Raw genomic sequence first — 16,112 nt, forward strand, 5'->3', positions numbered from 1 at the left:
GTTGAATAGGAAGAACTGTCAAACAGGTGCAGTAGCATATCTACCAGTCATTTGCCAGCTTTTAAACTTGTCTCATTTTAATTTCCCTCTCATTAGAGTGGTTGTTTTACATGAGCCCTCCCAAAGTTATTCCCTTTGGGGGTTTTGCTTGTAATTGGCAAGTAGATCCAGTCAGCAGCTGTTGTTGCAGCCTTACTTGGACTTTTATGTAGGGGTTACTATATGGCAATCAAAATATGGCAATTTAAAACATAACTTAAAAGCTACAACTGTGTTAATTTGGACCATCTTCAGATTTGCCATGGTATGGTAATAATAGGATGCTGCATGCTCCTGTTTAAAGACAACAGTCGCTCAGTCTCATTTTTATTTTCTGGAAACCCATGTTGACATTAAAGAAGAGTATAAATAGTAACATAAACATATGAAAAGGAGGGTAGGAAGAAAGAATGAAGGGGAAGAGGGAAGGAGGGAGGGAGAAAGAGAGAAGGAAGGATGAAAGAGATACAAACCAACATTGAGATAGAGGGCAGGATTCGGCAAGCGACAAATCTCCATGGCAACACAGCCATCACGACCTAGAGTCGGGAGGTGTGTGTGTGTGTGTGTGTGTGTGTGTGTGTGTGTGTGTGTGTGTGTGTGTGTGTGTGTGTGTGTGTGTGTGTGTGTGTGTGTGTGTGTGTGTCCTCCCACCCACAAATTTCAGTATAATGCAGCAGCTTTTGTATGTGGTTGTGTTATGTATCCGATAAAGACCCCGTTTGTTCTGAGCTTGTTTGTTCTATAGCTTTGGTTAGTGAGTAGAAATGGATCAGAAATATCTTCTTTATATATAATTAATAGATAGATGGATATCTTTTTAATGTTAACTATATGTGGATCTTGATCTTACAGTTGATTGGATATACAGGCCTCTAATTAGGACTACATGTCAGTGTAAATGGTTTCTTATCCATCAGGTTAGTCAAAACCTTTTCAGTTCTGTCATCCCATATGCCTTAAAAGACAAGGTGTTTATCTTGAAGCAACTTAATTATCGGAGGACTAATCACACAGGTTTTTGGCGCTGTAATTAATTCTGTTAGAACTATGTCAAAATTACCCAGCCTTCTGTAGAGAAATATATGCATAATCAGTTTTAAATGATGTATATTGTCATTAATGACCATCTTTATTTCGAACAGTGTTTTGATAATTATTATTAATTATTATTAATGTGCCTTGATTACAACTTTATGAATAATTAACTTGTTATTCAGCAGCCCTCAACCCAGACCACCCCTCCATCCCCACAGAAGACGTGCACACCTTGTGGGGAAAACACTGCAATGCAATAATAAATGGGGTAAAATGGTCGTTGACAGTTGAAAGTGTGCAAAACTTTGAGTGTAACATCTTAAATTTGTTTTCAGCTCTTACCTGTTAAATTGAATTTAGTTTTATATGGTTTTCCCCCTGAGCTTGTCTTTTGCCAGCCACTACTTCACTTTTCAGTCTGAAATGCATAGAGTCAGTGTAGTGCGTCAGTATCTGCTCTTTCTAATGTTCTGTTGAGCCCTTCCACTGAGTCTACACTTACAAACTCAAGTTGTCCTTGGACAGGAAGGGACAGAGTAGTTAATTTGTGGTTAATTATTTCAAATGAGCGGGAACAGTGTGATTACATTTAAATGTTAACAGCAGGTTGTGATGTGGTATTTTAAAAAAGCGATACGCAAAATCAGCTTATAATAATAGCTACCAGTTTGTTGGTTGGCAGAAAAGTCGTCACATTTTTATTTTGTATAGATGGAGTAATAATGGGTTTGAGTGATTATACCCCATATTTTAAAAGCACATACAAACTGGTTTGACATATTTTACACAACACTGATTTATTTTTTGGGTCACTCTCTTTTCCTCTGTGTTCCCCACTAAAAACAATTGGCTCAGCTTTTCTGATAAGGCCCAGCAACAGTAAAAATGATAGACAAATGTGATTTTTTAACAGACTGCAGAATAAGGTATTGTAAGGTCAGCTAATGTGTTTAGCGGGTAAAACAAGCAGAATAAAACTCTGGAAGAATTGTAGTTGATTTCCAAACAGTGTGTTTTTAAGCTCACCTCTCCTTTTATTACCCGCACTTTGCCTCTGTGCTGTTGGTGACGTTTTTGCCTATGTTTGCCTATCTCGCGTTAGGGTTCAGCTGTCTCTTGATAGTATTGTGTAGCACTCACTTCGTGTGCGACCCTTCTTTAGGGTTACTTTGTGAACCGTACTGTGTAAAATTCCATCTGGTTGTATCGGAGTGGCTTCCTCCTAGAACTCAGATTAGTAAAGGTCAGTGATAATGAGGCCTGAGTCAAAACACAACCAGCACTGCCTTGGATTAACATGACTGCTTTGTGTGTTTTGGTCATGTGCACATGCTTGTGTTGGCAGTGTGGCAGTAAATGGCTCTCAGCTGCAAACATCTTGTCAGTAAGTTTTCTCTCTCTGTGTGTGTGTGTGTGCGTGTGTGTGTGTGTGCGTGTGTGTGCGTGTGCGTGTGTGTGTGTGTGTGTGTGTGTGTGTGTGTGTGTGTGTGTGTGTGTGTGTGTGTGTGTGTGTGTGTGTGTGTGGTGTGTGTGTGTGTGTGTGTGTGTGTTGGGAGGGGGTCTGAATTGTTGGGCCGGATATAAACACTATACTAATGGTCTCTCCACACGGTAGGCAAAGGACAAAAAAGGTCTGCCCCCATGCAACAGGCTTGACACACGGTAGCCGATGAACTCGGGTTCAGAGAAAATTGCGCTTTGCTCTTTTGCACTTTGTGAATTATGGTTGTTGTCGAAAAGTGGCCACAAATTGGGCCTAGAAATCGTAAATAGCTTGGTGGCAAAAATGTAATTTAGACGGCTGCCAAGTTGAAAATGTATTTAAACAATCATTAAATGAAACGCTAGGACTGTCGTATGTTTTAGAATAATAGTGTTTTTACATAGATATTATAATTTTGCTTTGATTTCTACACAGTAGGGTATACAGGGTGGCCCTTTTTTGCTTGGTCTTGCTTACTGCCCTCAACTGGGTCACCTTACATGGTCAACAATGTCATGTGATTGATTACAATCATGTGTCTTTGTCCCTTCATCAGGTGTGAATGTCATTAACCAACCCAGAGTTTCAGAGTGTATATTCAACTCAGTATTCAGGTGCAGTCCTCCAGCTGTTGTGAATATGTCCGGTTTGATTTCTTTAGGAGCACAACAGAAAGCTACCTTAGTAAAGTTTTTGGTAAACTGCGAATTCTAGCATTTCCAAGTTAGCATTCATGAGTCACACGTAGCATCAGAGTAATGTAAAAACAAAACAATGATGTCACTTATTGTCCTCCAACACGTCTATAATTATAACTGAGGGGAGAGGTGGGTATGTGTATGTGTGTTTATATCTATGTGTGTGTGGCGGGGGGGAGGGTGTTCTGCTTAGCCTGCAGCTGCCCAAAAATGAAGGAAGAATCAGAAGACAAAAATAGTCAGACATGAAAGAGGATAGGAGAGAAGGAAGACTGAAGAGATGAGGACCGTGGACGAGTCAAAGAACTCAGAGGAGACACGCTTGAATTTTAACTTGCTGCTTTGTGCAATGTTTCCAAAATAATGTTTGTAGACTACTACTTAAGTAGTCTACTGACATTATTGAAAAGTTGGGCCTACTGACTCCTGGGTGGATCCATTAAAGCAGTAATTAACCAAAGAATGAAAAGCTTAACTCTGTCCACTGACCTTTATGTCAGTCGTCGTATAGTTATACCAAGGTTGTGTTATACAGCCTTGGTTGGCTGGTTAAATTTTGCTTCCACCCTCTCTGGAACAACTGGAATGTCTAAATTAGATTTACAAAACTAGAGAAATTAAAACTCCGGAGAAAATCTAGATGATTGTACTGTAAATATTGGACAACACTCATCAAAGCTAAAACAGGTTAATGGAGGAGTCTTGCTCCCTCAAAGTAAACTCAATCCAAACTCATGCTATATTAAATTCTGAAATACAATGCATACTTGCTTTTTAGAGAGAAATGGCAAACTGTCTAAAAGTTACCTCCCAGACATTTATCAGTGTGAATGTCTCATGCCGCCATCCTGGATAGCACATAAATGTTGACATTCCTGTTAATATTTAACACTTTATTGAAGCAGTCATAATTAGAAACTTTCCAGGAAGCCAGTATCTGCTTTGTTACTGTAATGACTTGTTAATTCTTGAATATCTATTGCAAATAGCTCAGCAGCGTCACCTATGGAATACCACGTCCTTAAAGCTATAACTCTGGTGTTTTGTTGCACTTTGTGTTTTAGTTATGGGTGTACAGTAAAAAAAAAAATCCCCCTCTTATGTTTTCATTTTATTTTTTGTATTTTTTGTATTTTTCTGTTGTGATTAGTTTTTATTTTGTTTGCTGTTGTGGAAAGCCCCAGTTGGTTTTTGGTTAGTCCATTCATTACACTGGTTTGGTCTGACGGTAGTGATTTGTATAGTTGTTAGGGCTGGGTATTGCCAATAATCTCCCGATTCAATGCAGTTTTTGATTTGATTCAATATTGATTAAATTGGAGATATTTCAGTTACAATACCAATTTTGCTTAGATTTGAATGAGATTATCCGAGACCTAATGCTGTAAATTGTATCTCTAACCTGGTGCATTATTAAAAGTATTAATGTTTACAAAGCAGTTACAGGAATGCACTTTTAATTAAAATGACCAACAGTTTAGACACACTTCTCGAGAAATAACAGGTAGATAAGTAATGTGCGTTGCTAATGTATCCCAGTGCTCTGGCTACAGTGTTACCAACAGGTACACACGGCTTCTTCTTCTATTTGCTTCTTCTTGCACATCTTTCAGATTGCTTTGCTTTTGTCCATCTCTTTGCTGCATTCATAGTTTTAAGTCCGAAATGCTATACATCTGCTTTTAGACTTAACACTGCTTTCAATGGAGCCTTGTCTGCCATGTTTTTGTCTCTCTCGTTTTTTTGAAAATCGATATTTCACAACCCAGCCCTAATAGTTTTTGGTCTTCGAACATTGTCAGTTTATCTCTCTGATTCAAAGGACATGTACACATCTCAAATCTGAGATCTGTCTGTCTTAGATCAGTCCCCCGGCATTGCCGACTGATCTTCGCTTGCCAATATTGGCAGCTTCCCAAATCACAGAATTTTTTACATTTTAAAAACTTAACATCAGTGTTGTTTTAAGTCCAATTCATATTTTCCGTGTCTGTGAGGCTCCGTGTGATGTAAATTTTGTCATCTACCCAAATCCACGAGACCCTTGCACAGCACGAAATTAAAGACTGTGCGAAATGTCCACATAGTAACCACACTGACTGCGCATGCATCAAAATAGTAAAGTGGATGTTCATGTTGTGCAGCATATGTATGTCATGATGTTTATATTGTATTCCACATACTTGGCCCTATTTTTTTTCATGCTGTCATGTACACAGTTCTTTTAGTTAGTGTTTTCATTGCCAGCTCTTCCAGTCAGTCAGCATGTTGCATGCTCACTAGAAACCAGGTTACTCAACAATTTATCATCTCCTTTTAAACAACATCAAAACAGAACAAATAAGATGCTGTTTAACTTTCTAGAAGACCTTGAGAGACAAATGTTTTGTTGAGGGCAAAAGTTGACCTGCATGTGCTATTTTGGACAGCAGTACTCTGGTGAGCTCAATGCAAAGCTGAGTGAGTGACAGAGGGTGTTAGATCACACAGACCTCTGTGAGGACAGCACAGCTGATCTAGAAATCAGCTTTGTGCGGTCAGATTGGGTCCCATTGTCTCAAATTGTATCCACATATGACATATTGTCTGTCTCCCTCTCCCCCTCTCCCACATGATCCAAAAATAAAAATCATTTGCTTCCCCCGCACACAAGGCCGTATAAAGCTCTTCCCTTGTCCTCTGGGTTTAATGTAACTGTCATTTGTTTTTAATCCCAGTTCTCCACTTGTGTTCAAGCTTAATCTGGCCTATTACGCTTCATGCAGGTCTGCACTGTCAGCATGAGGTTGTGGGGGGGGGGCGGGTTGGGATACAGACATTAGATCATACCATCTGGAGCAAGAAACACACAAACACAATGAAGTAATCATGGTTTTCCGTGTTTCCCATGACGGAAGATATGGGAGGGTGATGTTGATAAAAATGTGGTCTGTGGGTAATTTGTGAGACAGAGTGAGCTTCTAATTTGTTCAAGCAAAGGGGAGATAATTAGGTGAATAAAATGACTAGTCTGTGTTGGAGGGACAGAACAAGAGAAGGAGATGATTTGTGTGAAGCTCTGCGCTCCGCACCAACAGTGTGAATTTCACTGGACCGTCTCTGTCTCATTGGTGTCAAATCTCTGAGAGGTGTGTGTGTGTGATTTGTGCTGCCCGCGTGCGTGACTGTGTACTTTTGTGTGCCTGAGTGTGTATTCTTGTGTCTTTGCACTGCTGTTTGTGCCACAGCCTGTGTGTGTTTGCGTCTCGTCACCCTGGAGCCAGTCGTCCTCTCCTCTGACCCTGATCCCCATCACCTGTCTGCTCAGATCAAACATACACACACACACTCGTGGACATAGACACACACACAATTGCTGTGACCCTTTCCTGGAGTTGAAACCCAATCGCAGTTGCCAACCATGCAAAACTTGCCAGCACAGCAAGGTTTTGTTTTCTTTTCTTGGGTGTGTGTATAACTCGAAAGACCTACTGTGTGTTAAAAGACGAAGTGAAGCAAAGAGGCTATTAAAAATAACTTTATACATTAGTGGCCTTGGCTGGAGATCCAGTCACAAAAGCAGGGGTTAGTAATATTGTGTGTGGGCCATAACTGGCTGCAGTGTGAAACATTAACCTATAGTAAAACAGTGACAAAGGAAATCAAGACTGTCACAGCACCATTACTTTGACAGAACAAAAGAGAACCAGGTTTATCAAACAGTTTACAGTAGCTCTTACTGAAATGTCTGCATATCTAAGTAGTAAGATGTTAAAATGTTAAAGCAAACACTACAAGGAAAACTATAAATTTTAATGTTGCTAAAATCAAATTTAAGAATCCAACTCACACCTATTTCATTTAGCTGTGTAAATCTCTCCAGAGGCCTGGGGGATCCTGATCAGTGTTGGCTGTCTATTCCCAATCTATCTTAATCTTGCCACCAGATTATAATGCAGACTTTTTAACACCCTACTTGGTGTGTGGAAGCACAATTTTCAATCCAAAATGAAAACTGAAGGCCATTTGGCCCATTATGATATGGAATGCCCCACCTGAATACCGAAGACTACAGCTCTTGTCCATAATTTAGCTTGGCTATTTGTACATTTTAAATCTGCATAAACTTTGTCACAATGTGTCTGGAGTTTGTAATGAAGCTCCTTTTCCACTATTTGTAATGTATTAGATATATTTTATATATTGTGTCACTTTTCACTGTTATGGCTAGCACTGACCTGACTGCTTTGAAGATTCATTGCCTCAGTATTTGATGTTAAAACTAGAATTTGAATGAGATTAGGTTTGCTCCTCAAAAAGCATTGTTGTCTCTATACACTCAGAATCAGCCAACCTAGTTTTCTTTCACATATACATATTATAAATTTGTTTTTTAACTTGCATCACATAATATGCTTTGTTAAAACCTTATCTTTCTTTATATTATATATCCCATGCTTACAAAGTGTTCAGGACAGCTGGAATAATACATCTTTTGAATGTAAAATTTTTTCCTTCATTTTTGATCAGTCATATTTTCACTGTCCCTTTCTATCACTTTCTTCCTTCAAGTCATCTTGTCCTCTTGTGCTTACATATATTGCCTATTCTCTTTCCAGGAGTCCAAGTCTGGCCGGTCCAGCATGCCGCGATGTCGGAACTCTGTCGCAACGACCACATCAGATGAACAGCCACACATTGGTAACTATAGGTTGCTCAAAACCATCGGCAAAGGCAACTTCGCCAAGGTCAAACTGGCACGACACGTCCTCACCGGAAAAGAGGTAGGCCTGCATACACATGTGGTAGATTGGACCGAAATCTTTAATCTTATCCTTTGGTTTCACTTACAGAATCACTCTGACTTTCTGAACTTTAGCCTTTTATTTTTAGCCACTGTAGTCACATTCTGGAAAAATGATTTACTATTGACTCTTTACTTATCTAAAAGTTGGCTTGTCAGTGTTTCAATAACAAACAGCAAGGTTAAGAAAGGCGTTTTTATGGATGAAGAAATAAAGAAACATTAAGTCATTCACCCTGTCTAGAAAATGAAGTAAATCTTACACCCAACTGCCTTAACTGTTCTGCTTAAAACAAAGTGACAAACTGCCATGAGAAATTGTTGGCAAGTCTCTTTTAAGTGACAAGAGGACTGCAGTTTTCAGGAAGTGACTGTAATCACCAAAACCTACTTAGAATAGAAAGAAAAGCCTCAGATGTTTTTAACCAGCCAAGGTGGTAAAAGGTAGAAAAACAATATAAATGTTTAGCTAATGTCTAAATGTTAATCTTCCTTCCTGGTTTCTGTGGATAGGGGAGGGTTCACGCTGTGATACACAGTAGGTCTGGTCTGATCTGAGGCTCGTATGGCTTTGGAGACGGTACATCTGCTGCAGGAGATTAGATCACCATTGTCAGCTTGAATAGAGAAGCCTAAATGTCTCCGGCTTACTGTGAATTCCAGATGTGATGTAACGTGGTGGTCTGTCCCTTTAAGAGAGAAGCTGTGTCTGCAGTGAGCCCATGCTGGGCTCTGTCTGAGGCCCAGTCAAGCCAACTCTTAGCCTGTGTGTGAGAGCCAGGGGTAGGCGGGCTCTGTCAATGTGTGACAGCCCTGTGCCTGACACCCTGATAACACTCCATGTGACTGGCTCACACACAGACACACACACACACACACACACACACACACACACACTCTCTCTCACACTCTCTCTCTCTCTCTCTCTCTCTCTCTCTCAAAGAAAACAAGGGAGAATCAGGGGGCATGAAAGAGTCACAGACAAGCACTACCAGAAAGAGGAGTGGAAGAAAGGAGTTAATTGACAGTGAAAGACAGAAAGGGGAGAGTGTAGTAGACCTCCCTTTTCCTGTGTCCTTGTTGAGAGATAATTCTTTGTTTCTTTGCCTTCTCCCTCTATGTCCTGTTTTCTCTTCTTCTCTTCTCTTTCCTCAGCTTCTCTTTTATCTCTCTCTCTCTTTCCCTTTCTGTGTTTTTATCTCTCTCTGTTCCCCATGTTGGTGTCCACTGTTGGATTATGAACTATAGACCTCATTATAACCATGTTCAGCTCTGTGTGTGTCTTTGTATTCTGCCCTATTATGCAACTGTCGCCTGCTGTGATTGTGTGTTTTTATCACTTAATGCTGCAAGATTGTATCGTTCTGTCTGTTTGTGTGTGTGTGATGCTTCCAAAAAGATAGCACTGTGTGTTTTTTCTGTGCTCACAGGCCTGTAGCTGTGCAGGTTTGTGTAAGCAAGATGTGTCACTGCAGCAAGTGCAATTAATGAATAAAAGTGTAGTAATAAAAGAACACATTCTTGTTTTGCTTTTAGGTGGCTGTAAAGATCATTGATAAGACACAGCTCAACTCCTCCAGTTTGCAGAAGGTGGGTCTCTAACTCTTTCTTTCTTTCTCTCTCTCTCTCTCTCTCTCTTTCTCTCTGTCACACACACTCACACACATGGGCAAAAAATTCAAACCTCAGTCCTTCTTATCCCTTTTTTCAGAAGTCATTTTGAAGTCACTCTTCCTGCCCCACGTGTCTTTCTCTTTAGCTCGCCCTCTCTCTCTCTCTCTCTCTCTCTCTCTCTCTCTCTCTCTCTTTCTTTTGCACTCTCTTCCAGTCTCTCTCTCCCTCTGTCTCTCTCTTTCTGAAGTGGTCTAGTTTTTAGAGAGAGTTTTAATTACAGGAAACAAGCTGCAATTACTTCCTTTGATCGTGGCAGGGTGGGGTCTGTCCACTTACACGCACACTCTCTAACCATGTGTCCTTGTCAACTGAACACACACACACACCAAACACAAGACATAGAATACACACTTGTCAGACATGAGAAGCACATGACGAGAAAATGTTAAGACACTGACAGGGCCAACACATAAATCCAGTGGTAAATTCGAAACACTCACCCACCCTTACATCAAATGTCAGGAAGCATGCAAATGCAAATCCATGTGCACTAAAACCCGAATTGGAAGTTGTTGGGGACTATTTTCTCCCGCGGATTAACACACATTTCACGCTCTAGTGAGTATTTACAGCAGCAGGATGGCGTATGTGGTTTTGGCTCAAAATGTGTGTGTGTGTGTGTTCATGGTAATGAGGGAGCATGTCAGCAGTGTGGTTGATCAATGAGTTATTAATAGCTTTTGGACAACAAAGGAGCTCTTTGGTACAGAGGTATTAGATATATCAAGTTTAGCTAAACAGGCAATCAATACAGGTCAATAGATAAATGTAAGTAAGAATATTACCAGTCTTATTTTGTAAGACAGACTTGTAGTTGTGCATTAAGGAGCCTGTACATAACGATGCCTTAGCTACACCATAGGCAATGCTATACTTGCCAAATTTACGTTACAAGTTATGTTTGAAAAAGTGGATTGCATTACCTTCAAAGACACCAGATGTTTTTGAATGGAGCTAATACTTGTAACAGAGTGAATATTGCAGTGTTGCCTTTTGGATTGTTTGTCACGTTAATAGCTACAGGCTCACAGGTTTCTGTCTGTCTGTAGTCCCGAAATCATCCAGTAAGCACAGTTTGACCTTATCTGCTGACTCAGAGGAAATAAATTCATAATGAGTGAAAAACGCCTCCTCATGCCTTTAACACAGGAATAGACCGGATGGCATTGAGGTAGACTTTGGTTTGTACGCAGTACTTTGAGTTGTCTTTTCAGAGTTTACAAGCAGCTGAAGGCAAAGCCAACTTTCTATGTTTGTTTAACTCTGAGATCCTAAATTGTGACAGACCTTGGATTTAAACCTGTATTGCCTGAATATCTAGCGTTATGTCATCACTAACACACTAACAAAGCTGTTTGTTTTTGCTTTCCTTCAAGTTATTCGACCCACATGTTCATAAACAGGAAGTGAATGTTTGTGTTTTCAGTGTCATTTTTCCCTTGCAATGACACAAATAGGACAAGGCAATACTGAAGTGAAGTTTTTTTTCTATTTCAAAATAAATGTTCTGTCCTGTTCACCAAACATTGCGAGTATACATGTAGAGTATAAATGTAATTCACAACACCACCCCACATCAGTCGGTGTATTTGACACAGCACTCTGTGTGGCTTGTTTCTCGCAGCTCTTCCGGGAGGTGAGGATCATGAAGATGTTGAATCACCCCAACATAGGTGAGTCACAATGAAACGTGAGTTTCCACTCTGTCGTCACTCACTGAGAACAGGGCGTATATGGTCTTTCAAGGTTATATATTCAAGCCAAATGATAACAATCCTTCTGCTTTTATCTCTTTATTTTTGCTTTCACTCTTTCTGCCCTTTTCTTGCTCAACTCTTGTATTTCCACTGCTCCTCCCTTTCCTCTCTCAATTTATCTGTCTTTTGCCCCATCTCTTTACTCCCCCCCCCCCCCCCCCCCCCCCTCCAATTCTCTGTCTTTGCCTTTCTCTCTCCACCTCCAGTCAAGCTCTTTGAGGTGATAGAGACAGAGAAGACTTTGTACCTGGTAATGGAGTACGCTAGTGGAGGTAAGTGCGTGTCACTGTGAAATCATTCCCCCCTGAGGCTCGGTACTCTCTTAGAATCAAATGGTTCCCATCAAACAAAAAATGCTTTTCCCCCTAATGTACAGCCTCTACAGTCAGTTTTCCAGAGAGATGTTATCAGAAATCTCCTGTTTTTTTCTCTTGTTTACCATCTCTATTTTCTTTGCACAGAACATTGTTGACATTATAAATTTTAAAAAAAGGAGCTTGATGGCCACTCTTGTATCAACCTTCTCTTGTACTCTTGTACTCTTGTACTCAGCACCCCTGGTATAGACACAGATGAAAGGGAAATTATGTGACGGTAGTCTGTTACACTGTTACTAGTTAAACAGTGCAGTAATCATTTACCCAGAAAACATGAAAATGAGGAAGATAATAGATTGTCAGTTTTTCTGTTTCATTGAAGTCTGTAGAAAGTAGTAAATAATGACCACTTTAGGTCGATGTCACCATACTTTGTTTTTAAAGAACAATACTCAAGGAGTATTAGGTCAATGTCCCTTTGACCCAATACTCTGGCTTCAAGGAGACAAGTATCAGGTTCTAACTCTAGATCTGCTCTCCTCCTCTTTCTCTCGTCTCCCAGGAGAGGTCTTTGATTACTTGGTCGCCCATGGCAGGATGAAGGAGAAAGAAGCCCGTGCCAAATTCAGACAGGTGTGTGTACTGGGAAAAAATGTCTATTTGTGTGTGTAATTCTGTATAGATAATTTATGCTAATGCATGTATATTTTTTGTGTACATTTAAGTTGGACTGAGATTAAAAGTGCATAACCAGCTTACAAGTGTCTGCATTTGTTGAATAATGGCAGGTGGGACGGGAGCAGAAGGAATAATTTTTAAATTGTTTAATTTATGATTAAAAAAATTAACCTACATTAGTTACCACTAACTAATTAATGTCAATTATATAAATAAAGACATTTGTTGTTTAATTTAGCATTCCTAGTACTTCAGCATGATTCTATCCTGATGAAATCCTAATGAAGAGCTCTGTGTCTTTTTATTTAATTGTCTAACCAATTCAACCTCTTTCATCTTGTCATCCTCTTTCCCTGTCTCTTTCTGTTCCCTCCGACTGTCTCCCTTTTTCTCTCCCTCACTCACTTTCTCACTCTCCAGATTGTGTCAGCGGTGCAGTATTGCCATCAGAAGTGTATAGTACACAGAGACCTCAAGGTGAGAACACACCCATTGATGAACTACACTGAGTCTCTCTCGCTCTCTCTCTCTTCATGAACAGCCGAGCTAGAGGCTAATCACAAAGATGATATAATGTCTCTCTTCGAGTACTAGGGCTTAAGCGCACACACACTCTATCTATATTTTCTTACAGTCTTCGATTCACATTATTTTTTGCCAAAAATGAAATACAACACACACTCACAGATTTACTGATTCCAGGTCATTTTGGTTCATAGTATTATGCAGAGTTGTAAATCCTCTTATTGTGCCAGCAGGCAGACCTGTAGCCAATACATTATCATGATTACTGTTACAGTAACCATACAGGAGCCTCATCGCAAAGTTGATTTTCCACTCATGGCTATTTTCGACATTTTTTGCTTTGACCAAGGTCATGAAATATTTTCTACACTTTAAGCAGATAATGATGGTTGTCATTTATCAAAAGGGCTGCATGGGAAATAAGGGGTCTCTGGAGGACAGACAGTTTTCATTATTGTAATGCGTAGCATCCTGCACATTACCCTAATCACTCTTGATCTGGGGGTTGTGATGTAAAATCTGGCACAGGCTTAACTCAAGTGGGTCCTACGCTGCAAGAGCCAATTTTGATGAGCCTTCGTTTCACAGAAAATCTAAATTTACGCTCTGTGTGTCCCAAGATGAAAACAGCAGTGTGGCTGCGATCACGCTCTGCATAAGGTTTATACTGCTGTATCTACTAAAGTGGTTGCTCCTTTTTCTTGAACATCAAAGAGTAAAATTTTGTTGTTTGGCCAACTTAAAATGTTAATGTTAATTAGTTGTAGATGATTAAATCTGCAGACAAAAACTAAGAAGGCAGTGTTCATGTATTTCTTAGGTCAGAGCTTAAACATTATGTCATTGTTGTATTTAATGTACACACACACACACTCACACACACACTCACACACACACTCAAACAGACAGAAGCTGCAGAGTATTCAGAGCAAGTGAAAAGGAGAGCGCACCTGTTGCTAGGCAACCCCCGCCTCCTTGCACACTGGCTCACTTTAGGCTTAGGGATACACACACACACACACACACACACACACACACACACACACACACACACACACACAGAGAGAGAGAAGAATAAACTGTGGTAGCTCACTTTGCCCATTGTGTGCTTCTTGTAGGCCCCAGGCCATTACTCTGAAAACCCCCTCACTCACCCCAGTTTTTTTCCCAGAGAAAGGTGTATTTCAGACAGTCTGTCTGTAACGAGGTGGAATGTCTTGTCTTCAAACTGATTTGCATGTCAGAGAAAATCGTTGTTACACTGACACTGGATGTCAGGGTGGCCTATTTGTTAAACTCTGTTCTTCTGCTACAAAGTTTGTGTAAATCTGACCAAGTGTAAAAAGAGTTTCCATATGGGAAAGTAAAATATCACAGTACCGGATCACACAAAGCAAATCTAGTCAAGTATTTGTGTTTCATTTCTTGGCACATGCAATACTCAAGAAAGGATAAATCCCAGCACATTAATAATCCTGTATCTCTTTCTCCCAGTTTTACTCCACATCCTCCTGCTCTCTACATCATAATTATGTCTTTATTTCTGTCTCTTTCCTCTCCCACACTGTCTGTCTGCAGGCGGAGAACCTGCTGCTGGATGCAGATATGAACATCAAGATAGCGGACTTTGGCTTCAGTAATGAGTTTACTCTGGGGAACAAGCTGGACACGTTCTGTGGCTCCCCGCCCTACGCAGCCCCAGAGCTCTTCCAGGGCAAGAAGTATGATGGGCCTGAGGTGGACGTTTGGAGCCTGGGGGTCATCCTCTACACACTGGTCAGCGGCTCGCTGCCTTTCGATGGACAGAACCTTAAGGTCAGGAAGAGGAGAGAGTGTGTTTGTGTGTGGCTTCAAGTGCATTACATAAGAAGATGTCTGTATTCTGTGGGTGGTTGTAGTATTTGTCATGCTGGTTTCTGTTCCCTTTGCCCTACCGAAAGCAGAAACTGAACTCAACAAAGAGTGAATGTGTAAAGTGATTAAATGCCAACCCAAGCGCTTTGTTTTTAAATTGGTTTTTGTGGTGTGATACACTGAAACCTGGAACTTTTTTCAGTTAAGCCTTTAATTCACACCACCTGTCGCACTATGGATTCAGTCCGGACCCACATGACTCACTCTGGAAGTGCAGACACATTTTGGGTGGGCGATATGACATTGAATGTGGTAATATTGATATTAACATGCCAGTGAAACACCATCTAGGCTTATCAAATATGCCTTTGCACTACCTCCTGCTGTGTGGAGTTTTGTTTAACACCTACATTACTGGTTTTACTATTTATTTAACAGAGAGCTTCACTGTCTTCTAACTTCCCTTGTGCTGTGCTGGGGTTGTAGCTGAAATAAAATGTAGTCCTTTTTTATATGTGTGATACTGGTGCACAGAAAAAATTGTTTTACATCAGTGTTTCAGCTTAATCTAAAATTTTGATTTATGTATTTATTTGTTTGTTTGTTTATTTGATAGAGACAAGGCATGTTAACAAAAATCTGTACAAAATACATGATGTAAACATGCCGGATTGTAGCAAAAATGCTCATTTACATCCATAGAACCTAGGCAGGTAACATAAAACAAAAAACATTACAAGTCACAATACACTACTACAAATATAAAGCACACAAATAAAAAGACAAATGCATTTTGTTGCATACTGAGTTAAAAATGCTCACAGATCTGGTTTGACTCAGTTTTGCTCTTTGATAGATTTCTACGCACAATCAATGTCTCATTGTGCAGTTTTACAACAGTTAAAAGTTGTCACTGCACTTATCCTTATATTTCTGAATAAATAATAATTAACGAGAAACCTTCAATAAATCAATAAAGGCCACTGAAGTAGATTGAAAACACTGTAATGTGATGTAGATTATTTGTGCCTGGTGACTCACAGTGCTTTTGTTAACAACTGCATTATCATGAATTAATCACACATTTTATGGATGTATGGAAGCCAAAAATCTAATGTCAGCATAATCAAAACAACCAGAAAGTGTGTGGATATAATTGTTTTCTTATATCACCCACATACTATGCTACCAGTGTGTTTGAATTGTAGCTTCTTGAAATACTAACCAGCTTTTGGTTAGATAAATGTGGGACTTGTTCAACAAAAC

General features: G+C 40.0%; 1 protein-coding gene across 12 annotated transcripts in view; it reads left to right on the forward strand.

The window, feature by feature from the left end:
• Nucleotides 1-16,112, forward strand: part of mark2b (MAP/microtubule affinity-regulating kinase 2b) — a 50,817-nt gene that overhangs the window by 9,069 nt on the left and 25,636 nt on the right. For all 12 annotated transcript variants that reach the window (XM_056368791.1, XM_056368792.1, XM_056368796.1 and 9 more), the window contains exons 2-8: nucleotides 7,857-8,021; nucleotides 9,578-9,631; nucleotides 11,340-11,388; nucleotides 11,679-11,744; nucleotides 12,352-12,422; nucleotides 12,888-12,944; nucleotides 14,571-14,807. In XM_056368791.1, the coding sequence (XP_056224766.1) occupies nucleotides 7,857-8,021; nucleotides 9,578-9,631; nucleotides 11,340-11,388; nucleotides 11,679-11,744; nucleotides 12,352-12,422; nucleotides 12,888-12,944; nucleotides 14,571-14,807 (699 nt within the window). The remainder of the gene's footprint in view (nucleotides 1-7,856; nucleotides 8,022-9,577; nucleotides 9,632-11,339; nucleotides 11,389-11,678; nucleotides 11,745-12,351; nucleotides 12,423-12,887; nucleotides 12,945-14,570; nucleotides 14,808-16,112) is intronic.

The sequence above is a fragment of the Seriola aureovittata genome, chromosome 23 (assembly GCF_021018895.1).
Source record: "Seriola aureovittata isolate HTS-2021-v1 ecotype China chromosome 23, ASM2101889v1, whole genome shotgun sequence".
Taxonomy (NCBI): domain Eukaryota; kingdom Metazoa; phylum Chordata; class Actinopteri; order Carangiformes; family Carangidae; genus Seriola; species Seriola aureovittata.